Raw genomic sequence first — 12505 nt, forward strand, 5'->3', positions numbered from 1 at the left:
TCCACTAGAAAGCTAACTCAATTTGCTGTGCTTCCAAAAAATCTTAGCAACAGAAAATTTCTATAAGGTCTCCATCCATGCTCATCTTTCACCCCCTTTTAGATCACAATGCTCCCAAACATTTCAAATCACTCCATGGCACACTCCAACACCTAATAAGGACAATAAATGCAATATGGACTCTAAAGATGCCTAATTCTTAATCTATATGATCAAAATGTACAAGAATTAATGGCTAAAATCATGTAATTATACAAGATATCAGAAACGAGCGTTAAGCCCGTCAGGTCCTGGCGCTTTGTTTGGGTTGAGGGAGAACATAAGTTTAGTGATTTCTTCATTTGTAGGCATCAAGAAAATAATGTTCCTTTGTTGATGGCTACATCTGAACGGTGTTAGACTCCTGAACCAATCAGACGGGGTACAACAAACCAACGGTAGGTGATCAGGGCCAAGTACGGCCTTGAAATGGGAAATGGCGTGAGCACTCATCTCTAACGGATCAGTAATGATAGCACCAAATAGTAGAAGGAACGAGTGGATGGCATTGAAGTTAGCTCTCACTTGACAGACACGATGGAAGTAGGTTGTATTCAAATCGCCTTCCCTAAGCCACATTATCCTAGACTTTTGCTGGAAGAAGCATTCCTCTATTTTCCTCAAGAATTGCCATTTCAGGTTCAGTTCATGTTCTTCTGCAAACGTTTGAGGAGTTGGATCAGTTAGAGCGTGTACCTGCACAAGCTGTAACAAACGGTAAGATTCATTAACTCTCTGTTGAATATTTGAGTAATTTTCTTTATTAAGAGATTTGAGAGTTCTTTTTATATTTTTCAGCTTCCAACACAGAGACGCAAGGTTGGCAGACACACTTCCGACGAGCAACCAAGCATTTGTAACAACTTCCAGGAAGCTCGGATGTTTGGTTAGGTAGTTTAGGAAACAGAAGGGTTGGGTACTGGCTCTGGGAAGTTGGAAAGCAAGGTCAATAAGGCAAGGTGCATGATCTGAAGGGGCCGAGGGAAGAAAGGTAGCAGTAGCATTAGGAAAACTGGTGAGGCAGTCACTGTTGATCAAGCATCTATCAAGATTCTTAGCAATTGGGGTGTCATCGCATTTATTTGTCCATGTGTGAATAGGTCCATAGAACCGAAGATCAAATACACCCAACTGAAGCAGGCTATCACGTAATTGGAACATTTGTGAAGCGTGTCTACTATGACAGAAGGAGGAATGCTCATGACAGTGAAAGATCTGATTAAAGTCACCACCTATCATCCAAGGTCTTGAGTCTAGAGCATGGGCAGAGTGAAGATTCAAGAGCTCAACCCAAAAGCCAGTTCTTTCATCACTAAGATTAGATGCATAGATGAGGCTGAGTAGATGATAGGAGTACAATTAGGTAACTCGAGTTCACAAGTAATCATTTGCCTTGACTGAGAGATCACTTTAACTTTAGCAGGGTCTTTCCATATAAGCACGATCCCGTCTTCATCAGATAGATGATTAAAGATGTAGTGTCAATCCTTGCATAGGGTAGACCATCAAACGAGGTAGAGATAATTCCTTAATATGTGTTTCCAAAAGGGCACCAAAATAGGTATATGGCTATAGAGCCAATCCAAAAATATCCAAAGTTTGTACGCGTCATTAAGATCACGAAGGTTCCAAAAAAAAAAAGAGTTTAACACTCATTAGGAAGAAAAGGGAGGGGGGGGGGGGGGGGGGGGGGGGGGGGGGGTCTCCAGAAGACTGGAGAGGGTCATCAACAATTAGTAGAGGCAAAAAAGGTTTTTTTTTGTGGAGGGTCAATGAAAGGAGAGTTAGCTAGGTAGTTCAAAGTACCAATCTCAGGGAAAGGCGAGATATGGGGAGGTTTGGAAGAGTGATAGTGAATTTTTGGACGAACAGCGGATGAAAACGTAGGGGATGAACATGTTCTTTTAAGTGAAGGCTTTTGTGGTTTGTCAGAAGAATTTCAGTGGAGATAGGGATAGTTTTTTTGAGATGGAGTTAAGGCAAACTGATGAGATTTTGAAGCAGAAGGACTAGAAGGTAATGAGACGGAATGGGAGCATGGTGGGGTAGTAGTGATAGGAGGAGTAGTAATAGGTGGAACCGACTTCTTGACCACATACTGTTTGCTTTTTACAGTATTTACTTGAGTTTTGTTTGCATTGACTGGACCTTTTTTTTTTGTTGTTTCTCCAGGATCAGTCACCATATGAGGAGGGTCTTTTGGTGGTGCGTATAGCAAGCAATTTCGGATCACATGGCCAAGCTCATTACAATGTGAGCAAATGGGAGGCAGCCATGGATATTCCACTTGAACCTCAACGACCTCACCGCTTTGTCTCTCAAACTCAACAACGGTTTGGTTAGGTCCACTTCGACCTTAACGTGGGACAAGGTAAGACTGACTAGATTAAGAGTAAAGTCATCAGTTTCCTTAGGATCTCCAATTATCCCAGCAACCAAACTTAGTCCTTATTGGTATCGTAGGTCAAGGGATACACCTGTGAGATGAGCCCAGATCTTGATGGAGCTGAGAGGAGGAGTTGCGGAAGAGTGCACAGAAGACCATTAAGCGGTATGAAACATCGAATCACCCACGTACCAAATTTTTTTATCCAAAATTTTATGTCTTAGAAAGTCACTAGGAATTCTAACTAGGACCGAACGCTGCAGGGGGTTGTTATGGATCTCAAGCCTCATACCTTTACCCCACATGTGACTGAGAACGCTTTGGAATTGTTTAAATAGCGGAGGTCTGCCATTAAATAACAGATAATGAAGTCTTTGTGTAACTCAGCGCCCTTCTGGAAGACAAAGTCAGAAATGAGTATACGGGAACGACCAGTATCAGACACCATAGCTGGAGCTAGCCTATGAAGTGATTTATCACCTCTCTCACACGAAGTTTTTCTGCGAGAGTGGGAGCGGCTGCTGAGGGAGGAGGAGGGTGATGGATGGGGGAGGATTAGTTTGTGGCAGTAAGGGAAGGGTAGGAGAAGGGTTAGTGGTGAGAGCAGGATTTTTAGAGGCTTGGTTTGAAATCAAAGGAGAGTTGTGATTTAGATGAATGGTTTTTAAACTGTTGGAACTGGTTTCTATAGGAGATGGGACACGATGTTCCTGAAGAAGAGAAGAGCTAGAAGTTAGAAAAGGGTTTAGTGGATTAGGGTTTCCTGTAGAAGGAACAGTAAGTAAAGATTTAAGTTCAGCTAAGGAACCAAACTGAGTTGTAGTTGTAGAAATGGATACAGCTGTAAACAGTCTAAAGCTTGAGTCATAACAGTGTCAGCTAAAGGGGAAATAAGATGAGATCTGCGGATTTCAGAACGAGAAGGAGGAGGACAAAAGGCTAGGGGTGGGAAGAGGTGAGGGGAAAGAGGGGAGAAAGGGTCTGGGGTCAGAAGGGAACGGTGGAGGGAGAAGAGAATCTCCGGAGGTTGAAGAAGATGGTTGCACGGCGGAAGCACATCCAGAAAGAGCCCAGCGATTCTGCATCGGTAAGCGTGTCAGGAAAAGTCTGACTTTTTTGATTAATGTCCCCACGCGACGTTTCGTTTTCTTATTTTCTTTTCATCAATAGAAGAAGATACAACAATTTAAACAATTATGAATAATTTCCTAAACTATTATACATAATTTCTGAAACACAAAAATATGTGTCATATACTGAGAAATATACAGCAGAAAGGAGCTAGATGGCTCTCTATCGTAAAGGTCGTCTTATACGCTAATCGATTTGATTTAGGTTTAAAAGTCTTATAAAACATTATAGTATAAATATCTAAATCATAAAATTGAATAAAGTAAAATTAGTTAGTCTATTTAAATTATCTTTTTAGATTTTTGATATCATTTTAAATATTTTATAAAATAATATTAAAACTAATTATGAAAGGGCAAATAAGTTTTTTTGCCCAAGGGCCCTACATGGTAATGAGCCGTCCCTGATATGTTATTCTCCAACTTCATATTTGATTTTTCTTTGATGTGATTTGTATGCAGCATTTATGGCTGACATTTCTTGGTACAAACCATCTCTTGAAACCAATTGTGTTTAAATGTGATTCTGAAAGTTCAACGTATTGGTACCAACACTTCCGTACCATGGTCTTTCTAGTAGTTCTTGACTCCGTGATTTCCTCGAGATTATCTTACAAAAATTGGGTTCAATAAGATCTTTAAATTTCTTGATCTCAGTGAATAGAATCACGTCAATTGCAATTGAAGATCTCAGTGCGCCTATGTATGTAGCTATATCTTCTTCGTTCTTATTATGCTTTGTCATGTGGTATCTCATATCTTCATCTTCTAGATATACACTAGGGATTAACCCGGGCTACGCCCGGGATTTTTATTTTTTTCTAATTTAAGTTGTTAAATTATTTATATTTAGGGTATGATATATATTTATATAAATGTTAAAATGCATGTCATAATTAAAATTTATTTTTAAATTTTAACACGTTAAATTAACATATTTTTTACTATTTAAATATTTTTTTTGTAATTTTATTGGCTATCTAGTTATCATATTTACCAAAACTATCTTTTGAGTGTTGGAATAAATGTTTTAGAGATTTTATTAAACTGCAGAGTATTTTCGGATCGACCACATGCTCAACATTCGATCGATCCGTAAAAAGATGGTCGATCTCCTTGGCCAGGTAAGTACAATTTTAGCAAAAATATATTTTATTTTCAAATATTAAGTATATAACTATTCTTTTTAATATTTTTTAATTGTATTTTTTGATTAAATTATTGTATTATAATGGCTATGTAAATATTTTTTGTGATGTTTGAATTTGTGTTGTTCGTATACTTAACATAGATGATATTGATGTTTAACAATTTATTGTTTTCTGGAAATAGAAAATAATGATATATCAAAACGTATCTAATACTTGTTAAATGATAGTATAATGTAAATTACATCCATTATTTGAAAATAACCATTTGTTGTTTTTATTTTTATTTTAAATCAGAAATTATTTTTATTTAAAACCATTATTCATATATAATATAATAGTTTAAGTTTGGAAGATTAATCTATATATATAAATTATGTATACTTTTTAAAAAATAATTTAAGATATTATATATTGAGTATATGAATAAAAGCTGAATTTCTTATCTTGAAAATCAGATATTTATATTTTTGTCTTCATGTTATACTCACCAATCCATCATTGATATTTATAACTCAGTATGTTTTTTAAAAAACTTAGTTTTAAGTAATAAACGAATTTAGTAAATTAAATTCATCACCTATAATGTTCTGTAAACTATATTTGAAAACTCTCTAAAATTATATTTTAAGCATAATATTATTATTATTTAATTTAAGTTATTTTAAACATAATATATGCTAAACCAACTTAAATTATATTTACAATAGGACCATCCTAAACCGGTTAGTAAACCAAAAACAATACTAAACCAACATGAACCAATACCTGATTCGGCGAGGAAGGAAGTGTTTCGGGATAAACTTTTGAATGGTTATTAACTGAAATGGTTTGATCATGAAAGAGTTAGTATGAATATTAACAATAAAATTATGGATTAGATTAATTTACATTTGTAAGAATACCTTTGAGTCTATGAAAAGCAATTCAATTCCCATGAATAAGTTTAGCTTTTGGAAGTTGCGGGTTTCCCAACAATGAATCCACCTAACAAAAAGTTTGTTGTTATAAAAAAATCTCATTCAAGGTCATTAAAGGTTTCTGGGACGGCAAGAGTTAATGGTGATACCATTTTTTTGCTCGAGTGCTTTGAAATTTTCCTTCATAGTGTGAGGTTGGTGTGGATGGAATAATGAGTTTTATAGGGACTTTCTTGATGTAAAACTATACATTTTTATTTTTTTTTGTTTAATGTGGTATTTCCATTTTTATATAATTTACTACCATTTTAAGATAGAAATACATTTTAAGATAGATGCTTAAATCTTAATGTATTTTTTCTATTTTTTAAAATGTTTATTTCCGTTTCTTATATTTTTATTTACGTAATATCTATTTTACATTTTAAGATAGATGTTTAAATCTTAATGTACGTTTTCCATTTTTTAAAATTGTATATTTCCATTTGTTATACTTTTTATTTACGTAATATCTATATTTTAAATTTTAATATATATTTTTAAATCTTAATGTAATTTCCCATTTTTTAAATTTGGTATTTACTTATATTATATATTTACTTATTATTTATTTTTCTTTATATTGTGTATTTCTATTTCTTATACTTTCTATTTGCTAATAATTTTATATTTTAAGATTGATTTACATTTTATGATAGATGTTTAAATACTAATGTACTTTTTCCATTTTTTTTTAATTGTGTATTTCCTTTTCTTATACTTTCTATTTACTTAATATCTATATTTTACATTTTAAGATAGATGTTTAATATTTAATGTACTCTTTCCATTTTTTTAAAAATGTGCATTTACTTGTTATTGTATATATAATTCGTATATTTATATATTTATAATATTTACTTATTATTTATTTTTCTATATATTGAGTATTTCTCTTTTTTATACTTTATATTTAATTAATGTCTATATTTTATATTTTAAGATAGATGTTTAAATCTTTACGTATTTTTTCATTTTTAATGTAAAACGGTAATGTTTAATAGAAGAACTTGGACAAATAGTCAAATAGTTATATTTATGTTTTTTTTTTCTTTTTTTTATAAAATTGTAATGTTACATTATGAAGATAACCCGTTTTTTTAGTGAACAATGGTAATCTTCCATATGTTTAATGTAGTTTTTCTATTTTTTTTATGTTGTGTGTTTACATATTATTGTTATTTTTAAATGTAAAATGGTAATTTTACATATGTTTAATGTAGTATTTCCATTTTTATGTTGTATGTTTACATATTATTTATTATTTTCGAAATTATATATAATATCTTTTTTACAAAATTGTAATGTTACATTATGCAGATAACTCGTCTTTTTTTTAGTGAAAAATGGTAATCTTACATATGTTTAATGTAGTTTTTCCATTTTTTATGTTGTATGTTTACATATTATTTTCTTAAAATAAAAATGTAAAATGGTAATCTTACATATGTTTAATGTAGTATTTTCATTTTTATGTTGTATGTTTTACATATATTTATTATTTTCGAAATTGTATATAATGTTTTTTGTTTTTTTATAAAACGGTAATGTTACATTATGAAGATAAGCCATCTTTTTTTTAAGTGAAAAATAGTAATCTTACATATGTTTAATGTAGTTTTTCCATTTTTTATGCTGTATGTTTACATATTTTTTATAAATTTTCCAAAATAAGTAATATTAAAATGTAAAACTATATTTTATGCCACGTGTCATCTTTTGGGATTATATTATATATTTACTTATTATTTATTTTTCCTTATATTGTGTATTTCTATTTCTTATACTTTCTATTTACTAATAATTTTATATTTTAAGATTGATTTTCATTTTAAGATAGATGTTTAAATACTAATGTATTTTTTCCATTTTTTTAAATTGTGTATTTCCTTTTCTTATACTTTCTATTTGCGTAATATCTATATTTTACATTTTAAGATAGATGTTTAAATCTTAATATACTTTTTCCATTGTTTTTAAGTTGTGTATTTCTTTTTCTTATACTTTATATTTACTTAATATCTATATTTTACATTTTAATATAGATGTTTAATATTTAATGTACTCTTTCCATTTTTTTAAAATTGTGCATTTACTTATTATTGTATATATAATTCGTATATTTATATATTTATAATATTTACTTATTATATATTTTTTATATATTGAGTATTTCTCTTTCTTATATTTTATATCTAGTTAATGTCTATATTTTATATTTTAAGATAGATGTTTAAATCTTTACGTATTTTTCCATTTTTAATGTAAAACGGCAATGTTTAATAGAAGAACTTGGACAAATAGTCAAATAGTTATATTTATGTTTTTTTTCTTTTTTTTATAAAATGGTAATGTTACATTATGAAGATAAACCGTTTTTTTAGTGAACAATGGTAATCTTACATATGTTTAATGTAAAGTTTCCATTTTTTTATGTTGTATGTTTACATATTATTGTTATTTTTAAATGTAAAATGGTAATCTTACATATGTTTAATGTAGTATTTCCATTTTTATGTTGTATGTTTTACATATATTTATTATTTTTGAAATTATATATAATTTTTTTTGTTTTTTTATAAAACAGTAATGTTACATTATGGAGATAAGCCGTCTTTTTTTTTAAGTGAAAAATAATAATCTTACATATGTTTAATGTAGTTTTTCTATTTTTTATGCTGTATGTTTACATATTTTTTACAATTTTCGAAAATAAGTAATATTAAAATGTAAAACTATATTTTATGCCACGTGTCATCTTTCGGGAGAAATTTTTTCCGCTGATGTGGACACCCTATGGAGCCTCATATGTTTAATGTAGTATTTCTATTTTTATGTTGTATGTTTTACATATATTTATTATTTTTGAAATTATATATAATGTTTTTTGTTTTTTTTTATAAAACGGTAATGTTACATTATGGAGATAAGCCGTTTTTTTTAAGTGAAAAATAGTAATGTTACATATGTTTAATGTAGTTTTTCCATTTTTTATGCTGTATGTTTACATATTTTTCCCTATGGAGCCTCATATGTTTAATGTAGTATTTCTATTTTTATGTTGCATGTTTTACATATATTTATTATTTTTGAAATTATATATAATGTTTTTTGTTTTTTTTTATAAAACAGTAATGTTACATTATGGAGATAAGCCGTCTTTTTTTTAAGTGAAAATAGTAATCTTACATATGTTTAATGTAGTTTTTCCATTTTTTTATGCTGTATGTTTACATATTTTTTACAATTTTCAAAAATAAGTAATATTAAAAGGGCAAATCTTCAAAATAGCACTTTTCTAAGTTTATATCACAAAAATAGCACTCAAAAACTAAAATGACCAAAATAGCATTTTATCTTTTGAAAAATTTAAATTTTTTTATTTTTCAAAATTTGAAATCTTATCCCCAAAACCTCACTTCTCAACTCTAAACCCTAAAACCTAAACTTTAAACCCTAAACCCTAAATTCTAAATCCTAAACCCCACCCCTTGAGTGCTATTTTTGTGACTTTTGGCCTTGAGTGCTAGTTTGGGAACAAAAACTTGAGTTAGTGCTATTTTGGTATTTTTCTCATATTAAAATGTAAAACTATATTTAATGCCACGTGTCATCTTTCGGGAGAAATTTTTTCCGCTGATGTGGACACCCTATGGAGCCTCAAAAGCTTCCTTTTATTAGTAGAGATTCTGTTGGATAATTCCAAGCTTGTGGAAACTTAACATTTTATTAGATGTTTAATATGTTAAGATAAACACAATAAGGAAACCTAGAAATAGGAAAAGGAAGTTTCTATTTAGGTTAGGTTTGTGTTTTCCATATCCCACATGTTAAAGGGAATTGTCTTTCATATAAATATAGGTCTAATGGAGAGGTGTTCCATATGATCTAAGAGAAACATATTGAGAGCTTTAGTTTTGAGTAGTTTCTAAAGTTAATAAGAAAAGTTGTTCTTATAATTCTTTGTGTTTCTAAGAGATTTGACATTCACAATATTTTCTCTTCAAAAACTTCCCAAGTCAGTCGATCCCTCGTATTCGGTGGAGAAAGGAAGAACAAACAGTATAAAATCCATTGTAAAGCCAACATACACATGATACAATTGAGTCATCGAGCCGGTCACAGTGAGAGCGGCAAAGCCGATGCTCATGGACCTTCTTCGTGAAACATGTTTTATGAGACACCATTTCTTAGTTATAGTCACGTCTATAGCAGAATTAATTTTGTACACCTTAAAATGCACTGCGAATTTCTACGTTGCTCATTTATTAGTTCACGAGGGTAAAAAGCAAGAATCGGGAAAAGCAAAAAGAAACACCAAACTGATTTAACTAAACCGAACCAAAACCATATCAGACTTCCAAATTAGAAACAAAGAAAAATCAAAATTTGTGGTTCAACTTTTCTGAATAAACTATGACAGTGGTTAAACCAAACCGGAAAACAAATATAGTGTAACAACTTCTTTTTTCTAAATACTACCAATATCAAACCGAACCATAAGCAATCCAAAAAGAGTTTTTAGGCTATGTGATATCTGGTGTTCAAAAAAAAAAAAGGCTATGTGATATCTATAAGTTTACTTCATTTCATTGTATTCTTTTATTTCCTGCAATCTGATCATTACAAAACCTCTTTTTTTTTTTTTGTTATGCCTCTACTTTACTTTGGTACTAGGTGATTCTTCCGTATTCATGCACGGGAATAAAATTTTAAAAATAAATAAATTATAGTTGTGAAAAATATTTGGTTTTGTATGTTTATAGGTTTTAAGTAATTTTGTAATTTGTTTGTAAGATAAAAATTGTATTAAGTATCTTTATGTTCTCATCTTAATCAGATATGTGATTTGACATATAATGTTTTGTATTAATTTAACGATTCATTATGGTATGTTGATTTGCATCTATTATTTTAAATTGATGATGATTTTTTTTGTTTCCATCAGGTTAAAATTGGTTTATTAGTAGGTAGTTCAGTTTATCTTCTTATATTTGTAAATATATTTTATATAATTTTGTATAGTTTGATATATGTTGTTTTGAAAATTTAAAAATAATAAATATTAAATCAGATATGCATTAATAGACATAATTTGTAATATTTTGAAAATTATTAAACATATATAAATTTATATATAATAGATAATTCATAATAATTGGTTGATTTAATTGTTCATATTTTGATTGGTTTTGCAATTTATATTTTGGTATTGGGTTATATCATATTTTTTTTGTTATAATTAGACTAAAATAAGAATAATATTGTTAATTATACTTTGTTTAGTTTTTACTTTGGTTGATAAATATATATATATATATATATATACATATGTATATATATAGAGAGATATATGTGATTTTATAAATATATTTCAATAAACTATATGTCTATATTTACAAATTTATAGATATTTCTTTTTGTTTATCATTTTTAGAAAAATAATATAATTTACATTTTGTAAATATTTAATTGTATTTTTTATGTGCTATTGTAAAAGGGAAATTTAAGCTAAAAATTAAGCTAAAAATTTAGTTAGTGAAAAAACTAAAATTTAGTTAAAAAGTTTATTCAAATTTTATCAAGAAAAAAGGAAATAAAAATAGTTGTTATTAACATAAATTATATATAATACTTTTAGCTGTTATAAATGTTTTAAATGTAAAAGTTTGATATATTTTTATATTAAAGTTATTATTTTTATTAAATCACATACTTTAAATATAAAAATTGATATATATTTATATTTAATTAAGATATTTCCTTTTATATTAAATTCCTTTTTGATTTGTATAAATTTAAATTCGTTTTTATTAAGTTTATAAAAGCTATATGTTTATATGAAATATATTGTCTTTTCAGAATAAGGTGATTTGGAAACAAATATTAACAAAGAAAAGGTTAAATAAAAATGTTAATAATGTCATTATAATAATTAATTTAATTCATTAAAGTTATCATTGTAATTAATCATTTTAAGAATCAATGTGAAAGCTACACATAGAAAACTAACTTTTTCAAATAATATTATAGAGATATTTATAGCGTAATTTTATATTTAAGTATTATTGTGCACTTATGTGCATTTACAGTCTTTATTAGTGGTTAAAATCTGATCACATCTTTTTCACACTCTGACCGTCAAGAACAATAAAGATGATAAGATACAAAGTAAAACCGTTTTCCTAAGTTTTCTAGTTTTCAAAACACGTTTTTTTTTTTTGCAAACTTGAAAAGTTACTCCATTGTAACGCCGATCGGCCAATCTATCGGACGATCGATCGATCGTTGTCAAACATGGTCGATCAAATCCCAAATAAGGATCGACCGATCCTCGTTACTCTCTAGCACATCTCTACTTAATGATCCATTTTGTCCCAAATTATTGTCCAAATGCATTATTTCCTAACAAGTTAACATGTAATATAACTGAAAAGTGAAAACAATAGAACTTTTCAAGAAGACTAAAATACCTTTAAATCAATCATTATTTATTCAAAACTGAGTTTAAAAGTGTTAAAAGCACAACACGTCATTTTCCAAAAGCAATTCTTAACAAGTCTCTTTCAACTTTTCTAATCAGATCAATTGGCTTAGCTTCAAAACATTGGAACCCCACAAAAAAACATCAAACTCATGAAGAGTCTTGGTCTTCGGTTTAAAGGAAGAAAATGGAAATTGGAAATACCTACCAGTAATCATCACTAAACCACAAGTGTCATGTCTTTGCACAATAAAATTCACCCAACACCAACCTAACTTCCCTACAACTATCAATCTATCATCACATATTATATAACACATGTTGCACAAAAAAAAAATTTACACACAAAGAGAGAGATA

The 12505-nt window shown here is 29.0% G+C and overlaps 1 protein-coding gene across 1 annotated transcript; it reads right to left on the bottom strand.

Moving 5' to 3' along the window:
- Nucleotides 1–261: 261 nt before the first annotated feature.
- LOC106363233 lies at nt 262–1200 on the bottom strand. Its single transcript, XM_013803009.2, has one exon. It carries the CDS (start codon nt 1198–1200, stop codon nt 262–264), a length of 939 nt encoding a protein of 312 aa, XP_013658463.1.
- Between the last annotated feature and the right edge of the window lie 11305 nt (nt 1201–12505).

This window comes from Brassica napus, chromosome A9, assembly GCF_020379485.1.
Source record: "Brassica napus cultivar Da-Ae chromosome A9, Da-Ae, whole genome shotgun sequence".
NCBI lineage: Eukaryota > Viridiplantae > Streptophyta > Magnoliopsida > Brassicales > Brassicaceae > Brassica > Brassica napus.

What these genes read in the sequence shown, in the direction of transcription:
- LOC106363233 (XM_013803009.2), bottom strand. Translation starts at nt 1,200, where the DNA reads ATGTTCCAATTACGTGATAGCCTGCTTCAGTTGGGTGTATTTGATCTT.